General features: G+C 38.6%; 1 protein-coding gene across 1 annotated transcript in view; it reads right to left on the reverse strand.

The window, feature by feature from the left end:
• Window positions 1-13,141, reverse strand: part of LOC139935405 (hydrocephalus-inducing protein homolog) — a 72,040-nt gene that overhangs the window by 47,217 nt on the left and 11,682 nt on the right. The window contains exons 16-28 of the mRNA XM_071929974.1: window positions 11,786-11,938; window positions 10,099-10,202; window positions 8,358-8,492; window positions 7,814-7,955; window positions 6,905-7,017; window positions 5,179-5,329; window positions 4,686-4,832; window positions 4,276-4,404; window positions 3,557-3,886; window positions 2,384-2,683; window positions 1,873-2,046; window positions 932-1,141; window positions 273-494 (exon numbers count right to left, since the gene is read on the reverse strand). Of these exons, the coding sequence (XP_071786075.1) occupies window positions 273-494; window positions 932-1,141; window positions 1,873-2,046; window positions 2,384-2,683; window positions 3,557-3,886; window positions 4,276-4,404; window positions 4,686-4,832; window positions 5,179-5,329; window positions 6,905-7,017; window positions 7,814-7,955; window positions 8,358-8,492; window positions 10,099-10,202; window positions 11,786-11,938 (2,310 nt within the window). The remainder of the gene's footprint in view (window positions 1-272; window positions 495-931; window positions 1,142-1,872; window positions 2,047-2,383; window positions 2,684-3,556; window positions 3,887-4,275; window positions 4,405-4,685; window positions 4,833-5,178; window positions 5,330-6,904; window positions 7,018-7,813; window positions 7,956-8,357; window positions 8,493-10,098; window positions 10,203-11,785; window positions 11,939-13,141) is intronic.

A 13,141-nucleotide genomic window follows, 5' to 3' on the forward strand; every position in this document is an offset into this window, starting at 1 on the left:
GAAAGTCAGAAAAGTTTCAGATTTTGTCTTATTTTCTCCATACACAGAAATTTGGAGGGGAAAAAAAATGAGACTTGTAGATAAAACATATATTTTTTAGAAACTTAATTCAACAAAAATGCACTGCAAAAAATGTAACCTAAAACTCTTAGGAAAAAATCTTGTTATTCTTCTGATAACCTAAAACTATGCATTGGAGTGGAGTATGGATTAACATTTAAAAATTGAGGTAGTTTAGGCATAAAGAAAGAAGAGAAAGAGCAACAACTCACATCAAAACTCTTGTGGAACTTCTCAGGAACACCTGGAAGGAACTTGACAAGTAGTTTAAGTTCCTGGAGTGCCTCAATGCGACCCGCATGAGGAATCATAACTGGTAAGCCTGGTACTGGGCGTCTACCTGTGGTGGGATCCATATTGATAGCTTGGAAGTCAAAACCAACCTTACCAGTGTTATGAAGGACAATCTCTGCTTCAGCAACTTGGTCAAACATCTGAAAGAAATTTGTGAAATTGGAAAATGTACCGTAATACTTATACTTTTTTACCAACACTACAAAATGATATTGTTATACATGTTATATAATAACAACCAGTTTTAATATAATGCTATATCTACAAGTATCTCAAATCGCATACCATTATTTATTTCCTAGACAGGTTTTTGAATATTTTGAATTAAGACCCCCTTATGTACCACTTGTAAAGGTGCTGCAGCAAATTCAGCAGCCACTGCAAGAAACCCTAAGCAAACTCCATCTCTTAGCAATAAGAGTATAGTTCTTTAATGTACATTACACAAAACATGCATCCCATCTGAAGGATGAAGAAATGTTTATTTTAAGCCCCTAGAGGCCTTAGACGAAAATTATGACTGATCAAGCGACAAAAACATGAAACAAGCTATCAAGGGTGCACATCCTGAACTTACCCGTTTTCCATAGTCAATGTGTTTGGTGTCAAAATCATACTGCACGATGGAGGCCTCGCCTCGTAGTGACAACTCGTAGCAGGGTCCTCCCTCGACATGACATAGGGCCTTGGCTTCACTCCCTATATCTGTATGGCCATAGAAGGTGAAGGTTGTGATATCTGACTCACCGGGCATCAGAATACCATACAGGGGTAGAATATCAAAGACCTGAGAAACAATCAAAAGATTTTTTTGGATATTAAGAGAAGTAAATGAGATCCGTTATTTGATTTAGAAAGTAAAACCGATTGAAAGTTCCAAGCCTGTAATTGGAGAGGGAAAAAAGCTATTCTTTCAAATGACAATAAATAAACTTGGAAGAGAGCAAAATATAAGCCGTGCAAGTCTTGTTTGAACCTAAACAATATGGGATCGTTAGGTTCTAAAAAAGGGATTCAAAACAAACACTTTTAAGTTGCATGACTTTTTTTTGGCGAAAAATCATTTCTCTAAAACATTTAACAAGTGAAGCCGTCATACCAGTCAAGAAACAAACCTAGCATCTGTAACAAGGCGAAAGGTTAGAATATGCATGAGACTTGCATAGTATATTTAGTGTATAGACTTTGAATTTGACACAGTAATACTGTGAGTCCATTCAAAGTCTCTTTTTAAACACTGCTGGTTCCCCAATAATCAGCTTACCGAACTGTGGATATACACATGTACCATACATTTGTTCCCTCTTCAAAACCCCTTCTTGTCATTGTTAATTTAATACTACGTTCCTTTAAAGTTTATTATCACATTGTTATTTCCATTCAACGTACTTCTCTTTGAGTTAAGTTGTTAATAAATGTTGATTTGAACTGAATCGAATTGTATATACAATATTTGTCTGCCAAGACACTAAAAGCAACTTCTGGTGATAAATTTGGTGATAAATAAGAACGACTAACCTCTTCAATGCCAACGACTGTTGGCTCAGTGATGGCTTGGAAGTAGGCAAGCTTAGCCTGCCGTCTGCGCCTGGCACTGGCAGGGCGTAGAGAGGTACGACTGCCCATACTCTGCCTGTCATCTGCAAGATGGTCATCAGCAACCACTGATGACATGTCCACTATGCTTAGTATCTAGTTGGTAAGAAATGGTTTATTTTGTTTCATCAATGATGATTAAAAAGACACTCACGGTATGCATTATGGTCTCTTAAAGAACAATATGGTAGTTTATACAATAAAAAGCAGTAATTGACAAAAAGCACATACAAAACAAAACCCCCACAATAAAAGGGCAAAAATGACCAGGAATTACACAAAAGGAAACTCTTACCCCAGAACTGACCCCAATCAGATCAAGCAAACATTGCACAATGATAACAAGTCACAGACATAACCCAGACAGGTCATGTGTGATTTAACACTAACACAGGTTGTACAGGGAATAATTAAATCATCTAAAGATGGTTACCTGTTCTCCAGGCGTCTCCACGTCTCCTCTCTCTGCTTTGTCCTCCTTCCTCTTCTTGCTGTCTTCACTGACAGAGGTCTTCCCTGACCGAGAAGACTTCCCTTGACTCTTCCCTGTCGTCTTCCTTGGTGTCTTCCTGGGAGGCTTCTTGGATTTCTCCTCATGTTTCTCCTCGTGGATGATGGAGTCTTTGGTGTCCTCTGGGATCATTTTGACAGACTGGGTGTCTTTTACGCTCTCCTCAGGGAGTTTGATGTTGACGGTGGTTGGGATGTCCTCCAAGAGGGTCTCGACAGGTTTCTGCAAACAAAATCACAAACAAGTATGGATTATGTGGTTCTAATATAGCAAACATATATTAGTAGCTAGACGCCTTTCAGAGTTATTATCCCTGTTCATCTTCATCAGAAATAATAAAACCATTCCTCAAACTTGCTCAACTCCCTAGAGAGAGAATACGCCCTCCAGTTGCTTACATTATTACTAAGGGCTTAACCCAACACAACATGATCTCGCAGGTTCCCCTCAATCAACCTTAGATCTTCATCGTCATCCCAGTTTGCACCAGGTCCCCGTACCAACACACGATACAAAACACAATTAAAAACCCATCTTTTCAATGGTTTCCATCAGTGCCAATGAGATTACAATAATTTTTTCTCATAGTCTAATGATATTGGTTTCTTCTAAATAGCCTGTTATGTTGTATATTTCGTGTAACTTTTGTATTTTTATTGTATATTTCTAGCTTTAATTTTTCCGTTTGCTTACTTATCATTTGTATATATATAATATATATTTTTTTTTGTGAAGCGCTTAGAAACTTATTTTTAGTATAAAGCGCTATATAAATGTAATCATTATTATTGTTATTATTATGCACCTGACATGCCTGAGTTAAGAGAACAAATCCTGGTGAGGTTTCTTGATTGAGGAAACAAGTGGCACAATTGGGAATCAATGACTCAGCAATCAGAACTCTGATGCATGAGACAACTGGGCTATGACATGCCACTATACAAGTAGAGCACAATAATTGTATCTCAATTATTCCTGCTTTGTGTTAGAGAAGTAATTGGTCAATGCATTACGGAGTGACAATGGGTCGGTTTATTCATATATTCTAAACATAAATGATGTTCTTCATAGAATCTCATTTCAAAACAAACTGACCTCTTTCTCCTGTTCCTCAGATTCCATTCCTTTCTCTGCTCCGTCTGTCTCCGTCTCCTCACACGGCTCCTCAAAGGCAACATGCTGATCCCCTTCCCCACCGCTCCCATCTCCTCCCATCAGAGCCTCAGGGAGGGGTTGAGGGTAAATGACAATGGGATTAGAGGGTTCCAGGAAGGACCAGCGATACTTCACCGGCATGGGGCTGTTGTTGGTGATATTGACATAACGTGTGACTTCGGTGTCGTTGAGGATGCAGCCAAAATCCACATCCATCTTCTCAAAGGTCAGGTTGGGGAAGTAGACCTCACCACGGAGACCTACATAGTCCTGAGGTGGTGAAAACATTATACACAAAAAGCCATTACTCGGAATAGAAAATATGTAGTCCCAGATCTTATACTTTATGAAGTATAAAACCTGTTTTCCCTTTTAGGCTTTGAAATTCTGTCTTGAAATGCTATGTAAGGCAAAGGGTTCTGACAAAAATGTAAACTTTGGTAACCACTGCTATTTTAACCATGGCAGAAATAAGGGAACTCCTTTGCAAATGCTGAGTGATTTTTTTTAAATACGCATGTACCCTAAATTACAGACGACTGTTTTTAGCCTATGCAGTCACGTTGTAGAAAGAAGTTCTCCTATAACATTGCATTTCTGTTCTTGAAGGTTGTTTGGAGAGACAGAGTTGGGTAACACCTAGAGCCTTGAGTACTTACAACGTGAGGGTGTTCCTGGTAGCGGAATGTTAGTACCTTCTCAGCCACTCTTGAGTTAGAGTCATCTAGGTAGGCTGGATCAAATTGAATGATTAAGGTGCATGACTCGCCAACCTCTAGCGGTATATCCTGAGAAACAAAAAAAATACCAATGTAGACACGTGATCAACAAGGGCTTTTAGAAATGTAGTGAAATTTTTGTGTCTGTCGCCAAGTACTACGAGGTGGCCCTCCTCACTGTGGACAACATTGTCTTCAAGTCCATCTCCAAAAGGAACACTCTTGTTGCATGAAGAGAAGTTTTTACAACAAGGTTGTAACTAATCATACAAACTTTTTGGATTGGCAAACAATTTATGATTTTTTTTTTATAACAAATGCTTGAAAGAGACGAGTTGACAATGTCTTACCATAAATGAGACTTCTTTGTCTTCATCTTCTTCCTTGGTAAGGATAACAAATGGATCTTCAAGATCCACTCTGGTGTGGAGTGGCAAGGAGGACACGTTAGTCAGAGTCAACTTCTCCAGCTGGTTTACTAGGACATCATCAGGTCTCTGTATATATTGAAAGGTTAGAAATTTTATTCATAGAAATGCCTGAAAAGGCGCAACTACACACACACATTTTATAATGTCATCATTGGCTTGTACATGAATCAAAATGACAACATTCTAGCTCTGTCAAAAAAAAACAGATCCTATTGTTAATTTCCTCGGTTGCAATGGGTAGACATCTCCCACATACACCTAAGCATTGCTTAGCAAATTTCTTCAAAAAGCAAAAAAAAAAATAGTAGGGCACCAGTGGCAACAATGTAACCTTTATAGCATTTTGGCTAATAACATTTTGTTCTGCTAACAAGATTTGTTCTGTTAAGCAAGATTTGTCTATGATCTTTACCTTGTCTACTCTGAACATGACCTGCTTAGTGGAGAAGTCAAGCAATGGACTGATGAACTCAATACTGATGTCAGTTTTCATGACTTTCTCCTTGCCGCTGGCCTTACCGATGATGGCATGGCAGAGCATTCTCTCCTTCACAGTCTTGGGCCTATCAAAGAGAATTGTTTTATTTAGTTTCACTTGTTTATGAGAGATCACCTATTACATCACAAGGCCTGACACTCATATAGACCAAATCAACTGCCACAAGGCCAGACTGCCACTTCAAGGTGAGAGCTACACAGATTGGTGCTATCGACCCAAATCAACTGCCACCAGGGGAATGAGCCCGTAGATTAAAATGCACTCTTCCCAACTTATTACAAAGTAATCATGATTAAGGCCTTGCAAGTCCACACTTGACAACAGCTTGGGTCCATTGAAGTAGACCGTTTTCTATAACAAAGCTTCTTTTATACAAGCCGTACAAATGAACAATTGTCAAAAATGATAATAATAATGTACTAACATTGGAGTTTTAAATATTACACGTATCTACCCATGAAAGGCTCAAGGAAGAAGATAAACAATTTTTAGACTCTGAAATGATTAAACTTACATTAGGGTAGCTTCTAATGTTTTCAATTGAGAATCAAATTAATGTAAAGCGCATTGATACGGTTGTTGTGAAATGCGCTATAAAAGAATTGGTTATTATTATCATTATCATTATCATTATCATTATCATTATCATTATCATTATCATTATCATTATCATTATCATTATCATTATCATTATCATTATCATTATCATTATCATTATCATTATCATTATCATTATCATTATCATTATCATTATCATTATCATTATCATTATCATTATCATTATCATTATCATTATCATTATCATTATCATTATCATTATCATTATCATTATCATTATCATTATCATTATCATTATCATTATCATTATCATTATCATTATCATTATCATTATCATTATCATTATCATTATCATTATCATTATCATTATCATTATCATTATCATTATCATTATCATTATCATTATCATTATCATTATCATTATCATTATCATTATCATTATCATTATCATTATCATTATCATTATCATTATCATTATCATTATCATTATCATTATCATTATCATTATCATTATCATTATCATTATCATTATCATTATCATTATCATTATCATTATCATTATCATTATCATTATCATTATCATTATCATTATCATTATCATTATCATTATCATTATCATTATCATTATCATTATCATTATCATTATCATTATCATTATCATTATCATTATCATTATCATTATCATTATCATTATCATTATCATTATCATTATTATTATTATTATTATAAAGATTTGTTAAGAGTTTGAAAGCTGCCGGTTTCTGGACAAGCTATTGAATACTGCATTTTGAACCCTCGTTAAATGTCATGACAACAATAATGAAGTGACTTTGACGTCAAACTAGATTATTTCATTTGTAATGTTCTAAACTAGCCAAACATAATGATGTCAAGGCCAAAATTTGAACCAAAAGACATGTGGCAGTCTGGTCCTTAAAACCGGACAAGGCAGCTCTGTCTCTCTGTCATTCTTGAGATTAAGACTACAGGACGACCCACTGGTGTTCTGTATGTACCCAATAAGTAGGAATTAGTGTCCTACACAAGACGTTTCATGGAAGTAAATTTGGTTTCTACTTACGTATCAGACTGGCCCTCTACAACAACATCAATACTCTCTGCAGGTTCAAGTTCAAAGCGGGAGGGGGTTATACTGAAAACTGGCTTTGGGGGCGGAGGCGGGGGCGGCATCCTCTGCAATAAATTGAACACATAATATAATCAATAATCAATCAAATCAATCAGGGATTTAAGGCATTGCATGGTGAGGTTATAATGTATACATGTGTTAGGTTTGCGATAACACCATGTGCATATCTACTTGCTGGGTAGATTACGTTCTTTTGAGAGCTTGTCTTGGGTTTTTTTGCTACTGCCGTTGTTATATTTTTTGGGGAATTCAAGAGACTTCTCAGTTCTAAAAAAGAACAGTCCTGCTTATTAACTACTACCTGGGCGGAAGGTAGGAAATTGGCTGGAATTACCACTTTTGCTTAGTGGATATGCTGGAATTACCACTTTTGCTTAGTGGATCTAAGGGACTTATTAACTTCACTGCCGATGAGTGAGTTCTTAATTGGTCCCAACTTTTCGACCAGCTTGCTCTACTCACCAAGCAGAACAATTTATACAGGCGGCTGGTAACTATAAATAAATGTTCAAAGGAGTTTGACACTAAAACAAAAAGCAAAAAAAATTAGGAAATTAAATATATAATGCTTTAGACCAATAAAATTTAAAAAGATGTATGTTTCCATACACAAATTTGGCCTTCAATGAGTGGTTTTCTCGTTTTTAATATGATCGATACTTGAACAGTCTATTTCAATCAAGAATGAAGATTTCCACAACCTCTGTCCATTTTTTAATAGAGAAAAAATATCGCTTACAACATTTACAACTAATGCACATTCTTGTATGGTGACCTGTATCTGTTAAGCACAATTTAATTGTGCTCAGCAAAGGTTGTTCTCATGAAGCAGATTTTTACCTGATACTTAACATCAAGTGGGTTATAATACGGATCCTTGTTCTTGAGTTTAATAGGATTGAATCCCTCTGTACTCCAGAAGAGTTGCTGGTGACGTCGCCCTCTGTTGGTCAGTGTAAACATACGCCGGCAAGGACCACTGCTGCTTGTTAAAGAGAAACAAACATTACAAAAAGCTCCATTAAAGAATTTTCGAGTTTGGCCACAAAAACATGGAAAGTTATAGGATCTTTTCACTAGGTGGGTGTGTTTACATTGAATTACTTGGGTCGTTAAACATAAGGTAGCTATCTTTCATCTCTCAAATTTACTTGGACAATCAAAGACCAAGCAAACCCTTCACAAGGAGAGATCTGCATTACCCACCACCAAGCAAACTCAGAAAAAAAGTATATGAATATTATAGAAGATTCAAATTTGAAGTTAAAATATGAAATTCAAGTTTCTGATAAAAGTTCAAAATCCTTGGGTTGCTTGTGATTCCTTGTTTCAGTGTTGCAAGTCACTACAAACCTCCCTGATTCAATTCTCACTCATTACTTACCTGAAATGATGCCCAAGTTCAATACTAGGTGTAATAGGTGGGAATGAGACGATGGTCGTACCATGTCCATAAGCTTGAAGCTTGATGGTTCGAGTCTGGCTATTCTCAAAGTTTATGGCCAACTTGTCTTGGAACCTGTTGAAATGAAAGACAGATTGAGATATGGATAATAGTTTGGTTCTACCCATTACTATGGAACCAATGAGGTCCCCCAGAGACCAGCAGGATTTAGACATACCTGATACGGTCATCCAGGTGGACAGTCAATTTAACTTCCAGGTTCTCCTCTGATGCAATAGTTACACCACAGATACAGGATAATAGTTTGGTTCTACCCATTACTATGGGACCAACGAGGCCCTTACAGACTAGCAGGGTTTACACATACCTGATACAGTCATCCAGGTGGACAGTCAATTTAACTTCCAGGTTCTCCTCTGATGCAATAGTTACACCACAGATACAGGATAATAGTTTGGTTCTACCCATTACTATGGGACCAACGAGGCCCTTACAGACTAGCAGGGTTTACACATACCTGATACAGTCATCCAGGTGGACAGTCAATTTAACTTCCAGGTTCTCCTCTGATGCAATAGTTACACCACAGATACAGGATAATAGTTTGGTTCTACCCATTACTATGGGACCAACGAGGTCCCCACAGACTAGCAGGGTTTACACATACCTGATACAGTCATCCAGGTGGACAGTCAATTTAACTTCCAGGTTCTCCTCTGATGCAATAGTTACATCACAGATACAGGATAATAGTTTGGTTCTACCCATTACTATGGGACCAACGAGGCCCTTACAGACTAGCAGGGTTTACACATACCTGATACAGTCATCCAGGTGGACAGTCAATTTAACTTCCAGGTTCTCCTCTGATGCAATAGTTACATCACAGATACAGGATAATAGTTTGGTTCTACCCATTACTATGGGACCAACGAGGCCCTTACAGACTAGCAGGGTTTACACATACCTGATACGGTCATCCAGGTGGACGGTCAATTTAACTTCCAGGTTCTCCTCTGATGCAATAGTTACATCACAGATACAGGATAATAGTTTGGTTCTACCCATTACTATGGGACCAACGAGGCCCTTACAGACTAGCAGGGTTTACACATACCTGATACAGTCATCCAGGTGGACAGTCAATTTAACTTCCAGGTTCTCCTCTGATGCAATAGTTACACCACAAATACAGGATAATAGTTTGGTTCTACCCATTACTATGGAACCAATGAGGTCCCCCAGAGACCAGCAGGATTTAGACATACCTGATACGGTCATCCAGGTGGACGGTCAATTTAACTTCCAGGTTCTCCTCTGATGCAATAGTTACATCACAGATACAGGATAATAGTTTGGTTCTACCCATTACTATGGGACCAACGAGGTCCCCACAGACTAGCAGGGTTTAGACATACCTGATACAGTCATCCAGGTGGACGGTCAATTTAACTTCCAGGTTCTCCTCTGATGCAATAGTTACATCACAGATACAGGATAATAGTTTGGTTCTACCCATTACTATGGGACCAACGAGGCCCTTACAGACTAGCAGGGTTTAGACATACCTGATACGGTCATCCACAGGTGGACAGTCAATTTAACTTCCAGGTTCTCCTCTGATGCAATAGTTACATCACAGATACAGGATAATAGTTTGGTTCTACCCATTACTATGGGACCAACGAGGTCCCCACAGACTAGCAGGGTTTAGACATACCTGATACAGTCATCCAGGTGGACGGTCAATTTAACTTCCAGGTTCTCCTCTGGTGGAATCTCAGCTTCCACTGGTTCCACACGCCACAGGGAGTTAGGACGCATCTACAGATAAACAAAAGAAGCAAAGTTTATCCATTGAAATACATTTGTATTTACCTTCACTCCAAGCTAGCAATGTTAGAAACTCCCAATCAAAACATGTAAACAAGGGTGCTTGATATGTGGACCAGAAACACAGGGATTAACCCTAGCCCTGGCGGCCTTACACTTTCGTATTATACTACAGTGACGTCCTGGATATCAGGGTCCATTTTCAGGGCGGAAAATTTTCAAAGCTTCATTACTCAAATCTTACCTGCAAGAAACCACTAATTTCAACAGATTCACATTCCATGGCAGCATATATTTTTCTGCGGTGGGTTTTGATCGTCATGCATTCTTCACAAAACGGTCATTTTCATGAAAGCTCCCAACATTAAGGAATTCCCATTTGTGTTCGTACTCTCTAAGTCTAAGGTGTGTACGCAAGACGCACGGTGCGCAAATCTTGCGTTGCGTTTCTGTGCAGTCATGATACAGTGACCAGGAATTCATGTGTCTTGCATCTTGCGTCTTGCACGCGAATGTAAACGCGTACGCACGGCAGCAGACAACACTGTGAGAAAAACAATCAAAATGGGAATTTTTTAACGTTGGGAGCTGCATTATTTCACAGAATTTACGGATTTGTGAAGAATATATGACGACCAAAACCCACCGCAGGATAATGTATGCCGCAGAGAATGTGAATCTGTTGAAATTAGTGGCTTGTTGCAGGTAAGATTTAAGTTATGAGGATTTGAAAATTTTCCGCCCCAGAAATGGGCCTTAATAGTTAGGACTTTGTATCTGTGTACAGAGAAAGAGTCATATATAGGGCTAGGATTAACCCTTACTCTTCAAAGATAAGTGTTCTGGGTACTTTGACATGCACTACAATTTCTAGTATCTTGCTCAAGGACATGAGTGCTTTGACTGGAACTCAAACCCACACTCTGCTGATAAGAAACACCAGAGCATCAGACGGACAAAGCGATTATAGCAAAGTATCTTGCTCAAGGACATGAGTGCTTTGACTGGAACTCAAACCCACACTCTGCTGATCAGAAACACCAGAGCATCAGACGGACAAAGCGATTATAGCAAAGTATCTTGCTGAAGGACATGAGTGCTTTGACTGGAACTCAAACCCACACTCTGCTGATCAGAAACACCAGAGCATCAGACGGACAAAGCGATTATAGCAAAGTATCTTGCTCAAGGACATGAGTGCTTTGACTGGAATTCAAACCCACACTCTGCTGATCAGAAACACCAGAGCATCAGACGGACAAAGCGATTATAGCAAAGTATCTTGCTGAAGGACATGAGTGCTTTGACTGGAACTCAAACCCACACTCTGCTGGTCAGAAACACCAGAGCATCAGACGGACAAAGCGATTATAGCAAAGTATCTTGCTCAAGGACATGAGTGCTTTGACTGGAACTTTAACCCACACTCTGCTGATCAGAAACACCAGAGCTTGAGTCTGGTGCTCTTTACCCGCTTCACCATGGTACCCCGCCAAATCTTTGAGCAAAATATTCATAAGAAACAGAAGTAAGTCAGTCTGATATAGTTTGATATTTTTGGTAGTTGTTCTTACCAGCGTACAGCAGAATGGTGCTGGGATGAGAGATTCATTAGACAGGGTAACAATCTTAATAACATCGGTCAGTACTGGCGTCTGACCCCAGTCAAGTTCAGTGGGTGTCACATGAACCACTGGACCCTCTCCAATCGCCATCAGTTGTACTTGCTGTAAGAAACAATGAGGAGAACAAATATATCAAATCTTATCGCAATGGTACAACAATGCTTTCTTTTTCTCTGGACGATTGTATTTAATCCAACACCTGCAGTTAAACTGGTGGTCACTGTAAATAATGAAGTTTAAGAAAAACAGTTAATGTCACTTCAAGAATGTTGTGTACTCTTGTTTCAAGCTTTATTTGGGTTGTAGCAATCAAAATAAGATAGATTAACATCTGGAGTTTTCAAATTCTATTCTTTGACTTTAACAGCATTAGTCAAATAGAAATATTGATCTGGATTATTTTCACTGGAATAAACTTATTAATTAGCTTTCAGATTAAAACTACTACTTAGATTTTTTGATTTTTTATTCATAATTACCAATCATCATTTTTATCTGATCTAGAAAGATTGGCAGTAACACCATACAGTATACAATTGTTGCATGCTGTGACGGGGTCCATGGCGTTTTGTACACTCGAGGGGGAAAATGGAACCCGAAGCGAAGCCGAGAGTGCCATTTACCCTTGAGGGTGTACAAAACCCATGGACCCCAGTCATAGCGTGCAACAATTCTTTTGTTATACCTTTGTATAATTGTTATTCCTCTTCTCGAAGTTCTGTTGTCATCTTCAAACATTATTACGACGGACTATTCATTGTTTAATAAGCAGACGAACAAGAAACAATTCCCTCGAACCCGCGGTTGTTTCGTACACAGCGCTGGAAATCGTCCAACGCAGGGAACGATCAAGGTGATGTACACCGGTGTACATCACTTTTCATGTTACCCGGCCTGTCGAGGCATGTAACATGCGTTTTTGTTGCGCGTCACATGATTGGTTCTCGACCAATCAAACTTCACAGTTTGTTACCAAGGTATAACAAACATAATTGAACCCCTACCTCTGAATTAACATGCTCAACCAACTGAGACCTTTGCAGTTTGCAGTCTCCCTATTATGGCAATATCTTTGTTAGGGGCGTCAGTCAGAAGCATCAACCTGTAACTGTCATATAGCCAGGGACAACACCCAAATTGAGAATACAAACTGGGAAGCAGCAGCAGAGGAATCACTTTAAGTGGATGCAACTTTTTTATTTCAAACATCAAGTACTAAGCCACAGGGGACACTGACTGGGTAAACTTTAAATCAACTGTCACACACGAACAAAGACATTGACAAAGAGGGAGACCACCATCATG

The sequence above is a fragment of the Asterias amurensis genome, chromosome 3 (assembly GCF_032118995.1).
Source record: "Asterias amurensis chromosome 3, ASM3211899v1".
NCBI lineage: Eukaryota > Metazoa > Echinodermata > Asteroidea > Forcipulatida > Asteriidae > Asterias > Asterias amurensis.